Source organism: Dromiciops gliroides, chromosome 6, assembly GCF_019393635.1.
Source record: "Dromiciops gliroides isolate mDroGli1 chromosome 6, mDroGli1.pri, whole genome shotgun sequence".
Taxonomy (NCBI): domain Eukaryota; kingdom Metazoa; phylum Chordata; class Mammalia; order Microbiotheria; family Microbiotheriidae; genus Dromiciops; species Dromiciops gliroides.
The window spans coordinates 122,836,684-122,851,833 of record NC_057866.1 but is presented as its reverse complement, the minus strand read 5'-3'; the positions used below and the strand labels follow the sequence as shown (position 1 = coordinate 122,851,833).

The 15,150-nt window shown below is 44.8% G+C and overlaps 1 protein-coding gene across 4 annotated transcripts in view; it reads right to left on the bottom strand.

The window, feature by feature from the left end:
* Positions 1 to 3,755, bottom strand: part of DCUN1D4 (defective in cullin neddylation 1 domain containing 4) — a 95,295-nt gene extending 91,540 nt beyond the window's left edge. For 2 of the 4 annotated variants that reach the window (XM_043971179.1, XM_043971180.1), the window contains exon 1: positions 3,614 to 3,755. In XM_043971179.1, the coding sequence (XP_043827114.1) occupies positions 3,614 to 3,638 (25 nt within the window). In that variant the 5' untranslated portion in view covers positions 3,639 to 3,755. Of the gene's footprint in view, positions 1 to 1,927; positions 1,947 to 3,613 lie in introns of those variants that run through there. The other 2 variants (XM_043971181.1, XM_043971182.1) reach the window with 2 other exon arrangements.
* Between the last annotated feature and the right edge of the window lie 11,395 nt (positions 3,756 to 15,150).

The window sequence follows — 15,150 nt, the reverse complement described above, 5'->3', positions numbered from 1 at the left end:
CCACATCCCTTCCTTTGGGGAGAGCTAGAGAAGAGAAACAAAAAGGAAGTGGGAAAGAAGCAGTAATCTAATATTTCCTTTAGGAAGTAAATCCAGAATGCAATTATTGTTATTGTTATATCTTCCAATTCCACCAGACGGCTAACCTTTATTTTTGCTTTTGCTTTCCACTCCGAGTATATGTGCTAGAAACAATATCACTTATTTTCATCTCAAACAAGGTTAATCAGAACCTCTGGCAAAGCATGGAAGACAGATCTCCTGAATCTTTTTCCCCAAACCTTACTCACTGCCCAATTTTTAAAACAGTCTACAAATTCAAGGTTTCTTCTCTCCACACCCAACTGTTTTCTACTTCTTACTCATTGCATCTTTTTGTCTTTTTGCTGAAGGAGACCCACTATGATGTTTTTCTAGTTTTTTCTACCTTCAATTTCATAATCATATTATGACAAATGCCATTGTCAAAATAATCTTTCGCTTCTGCTCTACCAAATGGTCTCCCACAATTAAAAACTTTTCATTGATTCTACTTTATTTTTCTTAGTAAATTCCAATTCCAATACTTATACTTTATTTCATCAACAACAAATATTTACCAAGCAGCATTTTATGCACCACATTCTATAGACAAACAGCATAATTTACTGAAATAAGAATTACTCTGGGAATCAGGAGAGCTGGCTCCTAGTCCCAGCTCCACTAAGTAGTCACATGAATTTGGGTTAAGTTACTTAACCTCTCTGGGTCTTAGTTTCCTAATTAGTAAAATGAGTGGGCATGGACTAAATATATGTAAAGCCCTTACAGACAGAACATTCCATGACCAACTGTACTTAGAAAACCTTTGTCAATCCTTTGTCTTCCATCTTCTCTCTGTACTTTCATTTGCTTCCCACACTACAATTAAAGTAATTTTCTTGTCATCTCCGTATTTCATGTTACACTGGTTTTATGAATGGAACAAAAAAATGAAAAATTCACTAACCCATCCCTATCACTTAATTCAAAAATTACCTTAAGACTACTTTATTGGAAGCTTATTAATCAATTAAAAATACTAATCAATTCAATGGTGAAAGGAGCCGGTCTCCCTACCCTAGTGAAAAGGAAACATTCAGCCTACTAAGTATCTTAAAAATAGAGTAAAAGGATACTTTTTAAAACAAAAGACAGTGCCTTTTTTATCCAGGCTCAACCTAGTACACGTAGTATACTTGAATAATTAACAATAGCTACAATAACATTCTTCATTTTGTTTTTGGTTTCTTGCTGACTGTTTTTTCCTCAACCTGATCTTCAATAGATGGTCCCAAAAGATCTCTGCTCTACAAATTACTGTACACAATGTAATCAAAATGTCTTTTAACATTTTCAAGATTTTTGTTGCTGGCTTTAAGAAACAAATGCGAACGTACTAGACCTGGTTTAACACCTCTAAAGCTACGCTAAGTTTAAAGCAAAAGAGTCTTAGCGTTCTAAATTAAAGGTGGAGCCTCAAAGCAGCCAAGCAGCCCACGATAGAAGGGGGAAATCCAGCAAGTTACAGGAGCCGCCAAGCATTCTGGGACTCGTCTCCACAGTTACCCACGTGCATCCAACCCAACCGTGTTTTGGCAAAGCCAAGACTACAGGTCCCATGATGCCTGTAAAACCCACCTTCCCCTTCCAAGCCTGTGGCTTCTGCTCAAGCCTAAAGTGTACCCCTACCATTCCTCCGCCCTTCACTCAAGAAAGGGACGCAGCTATTCTGGCGCTCTGAGGGGGCCCTCGGGCCAGTCAGGTCACAGGGAACCAAGCCCCGCTAAAAATGATAAAATGCGTCACAAGCAGAAGACCTCCAAAGACCCAGACTCTGCCCCTGCACCAAAGTAGCCTGCCCCCGGCCTCCGCCCCCCTGCCGCTGCTCCCGGTGAGTGTCACTCACCTCCCCCCTCTAGTCCTGTCCTTCCTCGGCTCCCCCGTTTCCGTAGGTCACTGACAGCTCAGCCCCCTTCCCCGACCCGGGCTGTCTCTTTTCATCCCCTCTACTATCTACTCCCCACCTCTACTCCAGGCATCGCCTCAGCTTCCCCAGGGGCACGGCTGGGGGCTGCCGATCCCTGAAACCCCAAGCCTGGCCTCAGGCTGGGCCAGCTGCCGGGGTCACCTGGCCCATGGGGTGTGGGGGAGGGGAGAGAACTCGAGGAGCTGGAAGGAGGGGGCGGGGAACCCCTCCCACCTACTCCCAAAGATCGAGCCAGAGATGCTAAGTTCGATCCTGTAATACTGGACTAGAAACCCCCACCCAAGTCATTCTCGACGACCCTCTCCCCCATTGTTACCCCAACCCCCATCCCCATACTGTTCCTCTCCCCCCCACCAAGCCAACCCTTCCCCTCCTCCATACAGTTTATTTCCCAACCCCCCATCCAGCTCTCCAGCTCCCCCATCCCCCCACTTAGTTCCCCAACCCTCCTTCTCCCCTCCCCCACCACAGTAGTCCAGCCTCTCCCCTCTCCCAGGTTGCTCCCCCCCACCCCCACAGAGCCCCCCCCATTCCCTAGGCTGTTTCCCCCTCCCCCACCATGCCCTTCTTCTAAGAACCCCGCCCCCTGGTACCGTTACCCCAACCAGTCCTGCCCCTTCCTACCGTTCCAAACCCTTCCCATACCTTCCCCCATGCCCCATAACCACATTGTTCCCCCTCCCCCAATAAGGTTTTTCCAAAACCTCTCCGTCATATTGTTCTGCCCGATCCTCAACCCTCCCCACGAAGCGCCCGGAGTGTTGTCCGCCCCAAACTCTTCAAGCAATCTTGCCCCATTCCCCTCCCCCCTCCCGTCTTATTATTTTACCTACACAACACACAAACTTCAACACTCTCATCCCACTACCCACAGCCCCTCCCCTTCATCTGGTCACCCCCAAGCCAGTTACCCTCATGCTGTCTCCCCCACACCACCTCGTAGATCTTATCTTATTCCTCAACCCCCCACTCGCATATTTTAGCGCCCCCCAAAAATATTGTTCTTCCCCCAACTCGCCCCCCCACGCAGGTGTCCGCATACCATCCTTCCTAATCCCTTCAACCCCCTCCCTTTCATTAATTGCAAGCTCCTGCCCCCACAGTTAAATCTTCAGCCGCATCCCCGAGCCCCATTACTGCTCCCCCTGCTCCGCCCAGCACCCACTCCCACAACTCACCCTCTCCGGCAGCATAGTCCCGCCCTCCTGGCCTCTCCCCCCTCGCTTGCCCAGCTCCAGTGCCCCGCTGTCATCCCCCGCCAGGTCCCCTTTACCCCCTGCACTGCCCCCCCCAACTCCCCAAACAGAGCCTGCCCCTCCCCCTCCGGCTGCGCCCTCGGCCCCCCCCCACCCCCCGTCGCCGGGGTGCCGGCCTCAGAGCGCCCTCCCCCCCAACTACCCGCAGCGTCACCGCCAGCAGCACCCCGCGAGAGGGCCCGGCGCCCAGGAGGCAGCGGCCGTGGTAGCGGGGCCGGGGCTCCGTCAGTGTGGGAGGGGAAAAGGCTAGGGCCGGCGGAGGGCGAGGGGGGTCAGTCTCCAGGACCGGGCGGCGTCGGTCCGCCCCCTGCCCGCGAGGCTTCTCACCCGCTCCCGGCCCGTTACTCACTGACAGCAGCAGCATCCGAGTGCATTTTCGTGCAGCTCTTCCACTGCTCCCGCCGGCCCGGCCTCAGTTCTCCGCCTCCCGATATCCCCTCGGCTCGCAGCAGCTCCGGCTCCTGGCAGGGTACCCGCCGCGGTCTCGGAGCCCGCCCCCGGCTTGCCCCCCCGCCTCCACCATTGGCTCTCCGGATGGCCCGCCACCGCCCCCCTCTTCCACCATTGGCGAACGGGGTGAGGGGGGGGGCTCTAGATGGCGATCGAGGAAGACGAGCAGGCCCCACCCCTCAGGCCCAGGGCGATTGGCCTCCGAGTCGGATCCTCGCCCCAGCCCCCGCAGTAGGCTTTCTCCGCCACTAGCCAGTTGGATCTGACGGCTGTCAATCAGCCCAGGAGGTCCGAAAGCGCGTGTAAAGGGGCAAGGCTTGGGGACAGGTTGAGACAGTGCCCTCCCCCCTCCCTCGGCCTCCAGGCTCGGGATTGGTGGAGAAACAGGCATCACACTGAGAGGGGCCGGCCTCCGAGACAAAGCCCAAGAAATGGTCCCAAAAGAGCCGGGAGGGGCGGGGCGGGGCGGGGGCCATTAGGACCGCCCTCTCCCACTCTGCCTGAAAGGGATGGGAAGACCCGAGTCAATTCCATTTCAACTAAACTCTGTCGTTTCTCCCTCTCTCCATCCCCTGCCTCCGGCCACCCCCCACCCTCCCACCCCTCCCGTCCAGCCCTCTCCTCTGCCCAGAGGGCGTCGTAGAATCTGGGCTTGGTTCTCTAAGCTTTCCTTCCCCGATCCCGCAGCTGCCCCCGGGCCAGAGCCGGCCCCTCTCAGTTGGAGTGGCGAGCACTACCTTTCCTATGCAGGGGCCCGTCTTCCTTGCCGCACTCCTTTACCTCTGAAAAGCTGCGGTTTCGGCTTCTCTCCTTAAGTCTCAAACCTCATCTTGAGAGAAATATGTCTTCTCCCAAGTGCCTGGAACACAGGAGGAGCTTAATAAATGCTTTCGTTGGCTTGACTTGACTATTACCTCTAGGATCAAGCATATCCTCCTTTGTTTGAGATTTTGAAACCCTTTACAACCTACCCTTCCAGTCTTCCTATACACCACCTCATGTGCCCCCAAGATGGTCCAGCCTAACTGGGCTTCTGGTTGTTCAGCACACCTAAGGAACCACTGGCCCTTCGACTTTGCACGTAGCTGTTCACGTAGCCTCCCCTTCCCCAAACCCCACGGTTGGAAGGCACACCCTTACTCGCCTCTGCATCTTAGAAGCCTTGGGTTTGGGGCGGCTACGTGGCGCAGTGGATAGAGCACCGGCCCTGGATTCAGGAGGACCTGAGTTCAAATCCAACCTCAGACACTTGACACTTACTAGCTGTGTGACCCTGGGCAAGTCACTTAACCCCCATTGCCCCGCAAAAAAAAAAAAAAAAAAGAAGAAGAAGCAGCCTTGGGTTCAAAGCACACCCGAAGCACCACTTTCTACATGCAGCCTTTTCGGAAACCCAGCAGCAGCTAGTGATTTCCCTCCAAACTTATCTTGGATCAATTTTGAACCCATAAAGGGATGGTCCTGAGCATGAGCTTGGTCAACTTCCGGTGACAAGTGCTCTAGCCTCTTGCTTAATATGTTGTATGTAACTGTGTTCTGTCTCTGACGGTGCTAGACTGTAAGCTCTGGAAGGGTACGAAGTATTTCACTTTTAGCTTTGTATCCCCATCACCTAAGCACAGTGCTGCATGCATAGTAAGAGCTTAACAAAGGCTTGCTACTCCTCTCAGAGTGCAGAGCCTCCAGTCAGGAAGACCTGAATTCAAATATGATCTGACACTAGCTGTGTGACCCTGATCAAATCACTTAACCTCTGCTTCAGTGTCCTCAACTGTAAAACGGGGATAATAATAACACTTACCTTTCTGGCAGATAACATGAAATAATACTTGTAAAGCCCTAGCACATTTGTTGAGTCTTGTCTGACTCTTCCAGATCTGGTGGACCACACATAGCAAGCCAGGCCCTTCTGTCCTCCACTATCTCAAGTTTAGACATGACAATATTTATCCCTCTCATTTTATGCAGTTCCCTTCTCCTTTTGCCGTCAGTCTTTTCTGGCATCAGTCTTTTCCAATGAATCCTGTCCTCTCATTATGTGGTCAAAGTATTTAAGCTTCAGCTTTGGTATTTGTCCTTCCAATTAATAGTCAGCGTTAATTTCTCTAAGTATTGATTTATTTGATCTCCTTGCTATCCAAGAAACTCTCAAAAGTCTTTTCTAGCACAACAATTCAAAAGCATGGATTCTGTGGCACTCTGCTTTCCTTATAGTTCAACTCTCGTTGCTGCTGGAAAAATCATACCTTTGACTATACAGACCATTGGCAGCAAGATGACGCCTCTGCTTTTTAGTATGCTGTCCAGATTTGCCATAGCTTTCCTTCCAAGGAGCAAGTGTCTTTTAATTTTATGGCTGTAGTCACTGTCTGCAGTGATCTTTGAGCCCAAGAGTATAAAATCTGATGCTGCTTCCATTTCTTTGCCCTATATTTACCAGGAAGTAATGGGACCAGATGCAACAATCTTTGTTTTGGGGGGTCTGGGTTCCTTTGTTTTGTTTTGTTTTAGTGAGGCAATGGGGATTAAGTGACTTGCCCAGGGTCACACAGCTAGTAAGTGTTAAGTGTCTGAGGCCAGATTTGAACTCAGGTACTCCTGAATCCAGGGCTGGTGCTCTATCCACTGTGCCACCTAACTGCCCCTGATTGTTTGTTTTTTAATGTTAAGCTTCAAGCAAGCTTTTACACTATCCTCTTTCACCCTCACCAAGAGGCTCCTTAATTCTTCACCTTCTACCATTAGAGTGGTATCATCTGCATATCTGAGATTATTGATATTTCTCCTAGTAATCTTAATTCTGCCATTTAATTCCAGTCTGGCATTTTGCACGATGTACTCTGCATATAACTTTTAAAAGCTGACAAGATACAGTCTTGTTATACTCTTTTCCCAATCTTGAACCAATCAGTTGTTTCATGTTTGGTTCTAACTGTTGCTTTCTGAGCTGAATACAAGTTCCTTAGGAAGCAAGTTAGATGATCTAATATGCCCATCTCTTTAAAGATTTGCTACTTTTTTTTTTGTAATCCACACAGTCAAAGGCTTTAGTATAGTCAATGAAGCAAAAGTAGATGTGTTTGTTTGTTTTCCTGGCACTCCCTTGCTTTCTCCATAATCCAGTGAATTTTGGCAATTTGGTCTCTAGTTCCTTTGCCTCTTTGAAAACCAGCCTGTCCTTTTGGTAATTTCCTGGCTCACATATTGCTGAAGCCTAGCATACAAAATCTTAAGTGTAAACTTGCTGGTATGTGAAATGAGTGCAATTGTTCTCCAGTTTGAACATTCTTTGGAATTGCCCTTCTTGGGTAGTAAAGTGACCTTTTCTAATCCAGTGGCCATCGATGAGTTTTCCAAATTTGCTGGCATATTGGGTGCAGTACTTTAACAGCATCATCTTTTAGGATTTTAAATAGTTCAGTTGAAATTCTGTCACTTCCACTACCTTATTGTTAACAATGCTTCTTAAGGCCCACTTGACTTTACTCTCCAGGATGTATGGTACTAGGTGTGAGAATTGAAATGACACCTGAGGAGATATTGCAGGGAAGCTCCACCATGAGGAGAAAGCATGTGATTTAGAAACCATGTGATTTTAGCATCTGGAAGTGACCTTCTCTGGGGTTTTGAAGGTCAGTTTGGCTTCAGGAAGTGATGTTTGCTTGTGGGTCCTGTCAAAGTTACCTGCCAATTACCTTGGAGATGTGTGTGGACGGCCCTTTTTCCTGTTTCACAAGAGGTTCTGGGAGTTGTGTAATTTAAAATTCTAAATGTGGGTTCTAATCTGTCCCCCCCCAGTTTTGGGGGTAAACTGACTAAAATCACTGATAAACGGGTTTAGAATTTTTTTAAGGGTTTATTGAAAGATAATAAAAGAAAGAGAAAGATTGAGAAGAGATTTCTTATAACCTGGCAATCCTAGCCTTCCTAATCTCCCACTTCTCAAGTTCCCTGCCACCATGGCAATGTCTCGCAGCCAAAGAGGAAACACAGTCCCACCAACATCTGCTTCCTCCTTTGTGTCCTCCTCCCAGAAATGGGAGGCTCCTCAAGTTGATTGGCTGGTAGCCTTGATAGACAGTACCCACGAGCAAACGTTACTTCCTGACACCAAGGACCTTGACTGCATGGCTTGCCCTCAGAGGCCTTCTCCTCATGGCAGAGCTTTTCCACAGTAAGTCTCCAGCAGGTGGCATCATTCCAATCATTACAGTCTCCCCTTTGTTTCTTCAAGAAACACAGAGTGTTTCCTTGATGAAACAGAGTAGCTGCTGAAGTGTTGGGCTTTTGGGTTCTTGATGTTGGTATGATGGGGTCTCTTAGAGATAGTTAGATTATTACCTCTCTCTCTCCTCACCAACTTCTGATTGCACTTTAATAAACACTTAAACGTCTAAACTCTTGCTAAAGCTTCTAATTTGGGGCAACCACTCATTAGATTTTAGACATCATAGCTAGAATTTTAGCCCCTTACATAAGTCAGTAACCACATTAGCGATGTTAAGATCTTTCTTGTATAGTTCTTCTGGCCCATATCAGCTGCTTAATAAAAGCTTATTTCCTTCCTCTTCTCTATTAAGAAAGGGGAAATATTGTCAGCATTTACTGGTAAAGCCTAACTGCTATAGGAATATTGAAATAGACATAGACATGGGAGAGAGCTCAACAAAGGTTTCTGTCCCTTTCCTACAAGAAACCCCTTTAGAGACTGATTACAAAATAAGTGTGCCTACATCTTCCATCTCCATCATCCCCTCTGATAGGTAATAATTTTCCCATTCTCCTATAGCATATCTCTGTCTCTCTGTCTTTCTGTCTCTTTTTCCCTCTTTCCCCCACACCTTTCATGAGCCTTTTCTTTTGAACTAATTCCTGCTCATCTAAAATGGCTTTTAAGACATCTGACTAAAAATTTCAGCAATATATCATCTACATGTAGCTATGTTCCTAACAAAGTAAATCAGGTGACAGATTTAAAAGAAAATTGATCAATGGTCCACCAACATATCCAGAAAGATCATTTCCCCTAAGCAGGAGTCAACCACCAGATGTCTGGTCCAGCCCCCAAATCTAAAGACACTGAACTGATTATGCTACTCAGCCCTGGGAACTAAATTGAAGCCACTTTCTAGAGAACCCAATACAATTCTATTTGATAGACTAAGACTGTAGCCATGCTCATCCAGAAACTATCCTGGCTCCTTTATGAACCAGGAAACTGGCTTACCAGAAAACATTCTCTCTAAGTATTCATTCAGGGGGATTCTCTGGATATTAAGCTTCCTTCTATTTCAAGTAATTTCACCTTTTCTCTAAGTACCCCTCTCTCAAATATCACCTTTCATTATTTAATACTTTCAGATCAAATTACCACATGATTATGCCTCTGTCACTGTATATTTGTTCTTTTCAGAGATTATTTAGAAATAAATTTGACCAATCCAATTCATATGTAACCCATGGTCCAGTGCCCCCAAATTCTGGGTTTATACAGACTAAATTCAATATTGCATCCTGACTTCAAAATCACTTTTTTTGTGTGTGAGGCAATTGGGGTTAAGTGACTTGCCCAGGGTCACACAGCCAGTATGTGTTAAGTATCGGAGTCTGGATTTGAACTCAGGTCCTCCTGACTCCAGGGCTGGTGCTCTATCCACAGCTGCCCCAAAATCATATCTTTTTAATCCCATTTTACCCCAACCCAGAATATCTTCTGGAAAATCTTCAAATATAACTTTACATATAACTCATGTCTCCACAGATATGGGTAAAAGGGCCCCCAAACCCTGTACAAGCAGTGAAGATTACAATGAATATCAAGTGCAAGATATGAGACAATCTTATTTCATCCCATAGGCAGAATGAAGAAGACATGAAGGATTCACGGTAGTCCATGAATAGGCAATAGAATTCTTCTCCCTTTCTAGTTGCCCCAAGTGGCTATGCTGTCACCCAGATTTATAACACTGCCCCACAGAAAGAAAATGAATTTGAGCTTTCTAGAAAAGGGCAACCCCCCCCCCAACATTCTGGTGGGTCCTACTTTTACACTAGAGACATACAGAAGCATCCACATACTTCTGGTACTACCCTTGAGATCCTGACCTCTCTCCAGAAGGAAAATGTTCTTGTAGTTCTTAGAGAAGGAATCCCCCTTCCCACTGGCACTACACTGTCCAAATAATCCCCAGTTGTTGGGAAAGAGAGTCCAATGGGACTTTTTTGTCTTTTATTTGTTTGTTTTGGCTCCCCATTGCTGAACAAGAGGGAATGGTGATCCTTTTCCAGGAGTCTAGCTCTGTCCAAGAACTTCACCTTTTAGTGCTTTCCTTTCTCTCTTGAAGACTGGGGCTCCCCCTCTCTTGGAGCCATGTGGCTGAGAGCAATTACAGCTGCTCCACATGACTACCTCTGCCTCTCCAGGGTTAGAGCCAGACACTCAAGAGTAAGAGAACTCCATTACAACCTCAGACAGCATAAAATTCTCTGTTCTCCCTACATCAATGATTGTTCATTGGTATTACAGGCAAATGGTATACTTATCAGCCAAGAGGCTGCCATCTCTGAGGAAAAGAGATTCCTGTGGAGCTATGCCAATGCACAGTTACCGCTTTGGAGACCAAAGTCTCCTCTCAGGTCTCTGGACTCTAACCTGTGCTCAGAAAGTGGGGGCAGGGGAAAGGCAAAAGGGAGGGAAAGTCCTGAGTCTTTAACAAAGACTTTATAGGCTCAGCAGAAAGGGGTATCTCTGACAAACAGCAATCCAAGCTAATAATAATTCTTAATTGGTGAGATATAATGTCACAACCAAAAACTCACCACTCTGTAAACTCATTACATTGTTCAGGGAACATGGTAGCAAAAGCATAATAATGAATCAATTATTTTTAAAACATAATAACGAATAAAGAATATATTTTTATCATATAGCAAGAAAAATGTGCAAATCAGAGATTCTCTGATTGAGCTAAGACTGATGTGAATGACTGTTGAAGATACAGCTGTGCTCTGTCCATGCCCATGATCTAGTCAACCTTTTGATCCATGGAGTAGCCAAAGACATAGAGGGTAGGTTTATCATATCCAAAAATAACTCTAAAGCTAAAAGAGATAGCTTGTGTTTTATAAATTATTTGTGGCTACTGTATTTTTCTAAAAATTATTACTAATTATATATTAATGGCTCCTGCATCCATTTTGGTAGTAAGATTTATTATTAATTAATATTACATATTAGCAAAGTATTTACCACATCTCCCCAGCTTCCCCACTGGCCTCAGGCCTAAAGACCTAAACAATTACATAACTCTAAGAGACAACATATTAAACCAAGAAGGCGAGCAGAGAGAGCCAAGATCACCAAGATGGTGATCTTCCTGTGGTCAAGGCAGTTTATACTCTTGATAGAGGTGGGTCGTTATGCACTATCAAAGCTAATTGGTTAGCACCATTCAGTTCCATTGGTTAACATGACTTGAGGGTGGTCCAAATTAAAATGAGCTCTAGGGAAGGCATAAGGGGGACGTGTGTAAGACTCTCCTCAGGCAAAGGGCAAAGTCTAGATATGGTTTAAAGAATCCATCTCCATCTCGATTGTACCCATGGGTTGGTCCCAAACCAGCTAGAGTTTCCCAAGACTGGACTTTGGGGGGGAAGGGGAGAAAGGGATAAAACTGGGGTATCCCCAGGAAACTCACTATTAATAATTATTTTCTCACAAGCTAATGCCTTATGTGACATAACTGGGATCCAAAAAGATCTCTACAGGCTGAAGCTTAGGATGAATATAAGAGGATAAATGTACTAGGGATAAATATAAATTCTTGTACTTGGATTAAAAAAAATCAACCACAAAAATAAGAATTAATTTGTGTGAAAAGGAGATGGTGGTTTGCAGACTCAAAATGACTCAATAGTGAAAGACTGTGTATTGGAAACTAACAGCCACGATGGCTAATGCAATCTTGTTTGGGTCCATAACTGAATTTAGTTGGCATAAGGAACTCACTCTACCAATACAGACCACCAGTTTTTTGGAATTAATACTCATGGAGTTGTTTCTGAGGTAGTGAGCACTGGCCAAGTGGAACAGTAGGTGCTTAGGCTTGGACTCGGGAAATCCGAGTTTTAAATCTTGCCTCAGACATTTTTTTGGTAGTACGATCCTGGGCAAGGTATTTACCCTCTGTCTCAGTTCCCTTATAATGGGGATAATTAATAAAATAAGGATAATAATAGCACCAACTTCCCAGGGTTGTTGTGAGGATCAATGAGATGATATTTATAAAGTGCCTGGCACATAGTAGGTAATTAACAAATGCTTGTTTCCTGCACACGGCTTATATTCCCTCTTATGTCCCTCGCTTCCATTTTTAATCTCCAATTTTATCCCATAATATCTGGCTTTCATGTTTGCCTCCCTTCTTAGACTATAAGCTTCTCCAAGGAAGGGACTGTCTTTTGCCTCAGTGCTTAGGACAGTGGCTGGAATAGAGTAGGTGCTTAATAAATGCTTACTGACTGACTGATTAACTGACTGACAATTAGTGTAATACACATTACCTGACCCAAAGTCTTCCTACCTCCCAGGCTGACTCTCTACCTATAATGCCATGCTGCCTCCATGTACTTTAGCTTACATTAACTCAAATATAATGTCCATATATGTCCATAATGTCAGTATAAGAAGAAAAAACTTCCAAATATTTCAACTTTAATATAAGGGGAAACCCTCCTAATAATTAAAGCTGTTCAAACATTGAAGGAGTTGCTTCAAGAGATAGTGAGTTCTCTGTCAATCAATGGACATCTAACAGAGATTAGATGACCACATGTCAGGAATTTTATAGAGAAAATTCTTGCTTTTCATAGGAGTTGAACTAGGTGACTTCTAAGGTCTCTTATAGTTCGAAAATTTCAAGATTCTAATTTAATTTCTTGGATTGTCCTTCCTCCTCCTCATACTGGGCCCCCGGATAATTTACTTCAGTTTTTAAGGCCCTCTGGGGTCAGTTCCTACACAAAATTAGGCACCCATGATGAGCCCTCATTGATGTTACTTTCACATCCAGTCAGAGGACATGTTTGTTCAATGTAAGAGACCTTTTAATAAATAACAGTCAACAAAGTGATCAGAACAGAATCCTTATGAACATATTGGGTTACTTTTCTCATGGACTTACCATACAACCAAGTGGGGACGAGTCAGGAACAGGGGATAATGGACCATGGTAACACAAATAGTGGGCACATACGTAGGAACATGCAGCCAGGAAACATAGGAGGATACATCAGGTGACCATGTGGCTAGGACAAATGCACAGAGGGCACACACCTAGGGAACACATGTGACCAGGGTGCAGCCATGTTAGAGTATGATGGTTGGCAGAGATAGCATTTTTGTTCTGGTGATGTCATAAGCTGCAGTCTTCCCAGCATCACATACTCACTTTTCACTGAGCTTGTCAAGCTTCTTTCTGGATTATCTGCTATGTTCCAGCTCTTCAGCCTCTTCAGGACAATGTCCTTCTCTCTGTTACCATTTACTGGGGGCATGGCAACTAGAAATTCACTCCTTGGCAAGGAGACCTACTGCATTTAGTACATAGCCAAGAGAGGGAGCCAGCACACACTAACTGGATATCTACATAAGTCAGGCTAGGTGGCAAAGTGCATAGTGCACAATCAGGGAGACTCATCTCCTGAGTTCAAATCTGGCCTCAGACACTTTCAGCTGTGGGACCCTGGATAGGATCACGAACCCTGTTTGCCTCAGTTGCTTCATCTATAAAAGTAGCAAACTACTGCAGTAACTTGCTATGAAACCCCAGCGACACAATTGAAAGAACTACCACACTTCCTTAATTCTAGGTCTAGCACTCTTTTCTGTTGCGTCACCCAACTGCCTCAAATTTCCTTCACAAAACCCATAGGAATGTTCTAGGGTCTGGTTTGGGATGGGTTTTCTCTAGCTCACAAAATCCTCCAGGACTGATTAAGCAAATGAAGCTAGGAAAAAACAAAAGCCTTCTGAGACCTAAGTCCAGATTAAGGTCCCTGATTCACAGTCCTTATTATACATAACTTTCTGCCCCATTTTTACCAGCCCAAACTTTACTGTTCTCCCTACAGTTTGGTGGTTATATAAAAGTTAAAAATAGATGCAAGACTAAAAATCATTCCCACCTAGATATACCTACAATCAAGGTGTCAATATGGACTAGACCTCATAGATGTGGGTGTTTCCCTTCAATTGTACAGAATACAACATATCCATAGCAATCTCAGCCTGTGCCATTCTGGTGTCTGTTTCCATAGATGATCTACAGAGGGATCCTACTAGACCATTTTTTATAATAATACTCAGATGCTCTAATTTCAAATACGGGAATATTAATAGCCAAACCTGTGTAAAAATAGTGTGCAACAATGGTTACAAATTGTTTGGTTGGTTGGTTCTGAAACCAAGAAGTTGAGAACTACAGTTTTGGGGCATCCCTAGAAACTGTAGGCATGTCTTCCTCTACATTTCAGGGTACAAGCAGAGCACAAAGAAATCTTTATATCCTCATTTTTTATATATAAGCAGCCCATTACGTTTTTTTGGGGGGTGGGGCAATGAAGGTTAAGTGACTTGCCCAGGGTCACAGTGGTCAAGTGTCTGAGACTGGATTTGAACTCAGGTCCTCCTGAGTCCAAGCCAGTGCTTTATCCACTGTACCACTATCTGTCCCCCACCCCCCATTACCACTTCTGATCAGACATTTGCTAAGTAATGACCTTTTGTGTAAGTTGCCTCTTTGGAAATCTAACATATTTCAAGAATGCTTTAGGTCTTACAAACACACTTCTTCAGAGATTGGTCCAAATTTCACATTTTAGGATGGTTCTAAAATAGCAGCTCTCAAACTTTTGGTCTAGGATGACTTTACACTCTTAAAAAGGCTGAAGACGTTGTTTCTGTGGTTTATAACTTATTGATATTTACTGCATTAGAAAGGAATTGTTTTGACTTCAAACATTACCCCTGAATAGGTCTCTAGGGACCCTTGGGATGCCCCAGACCCCACTTGAGAACCCTTGCTCTGAAACATCTGCATATATAACAGATCTCGAAGAACTTCCTTACATTTTGACGAAGGCCATTTGTGCAGAATGCACATAAACATAGCATTTCATCCTATGTGATCCACCAATATTTTACCAAAAATTGTATATGGAGGATCCAACAAGGAGGAACTCCTTTTGTATTTCTTGGATACTGGTAAAACACACAGGAAATCTAGATATTCCTCACTTTCTCTGTATGGACAGTGGACATTAAGTGACCTACCGAAGTCTCCAATATTCCAGCAGTAGCCCTATATTGGCAATACCAAGAAAACGTACGTTCTTAATCTATAGAACCACACTGTCTCATAGTTAATATGAATAACT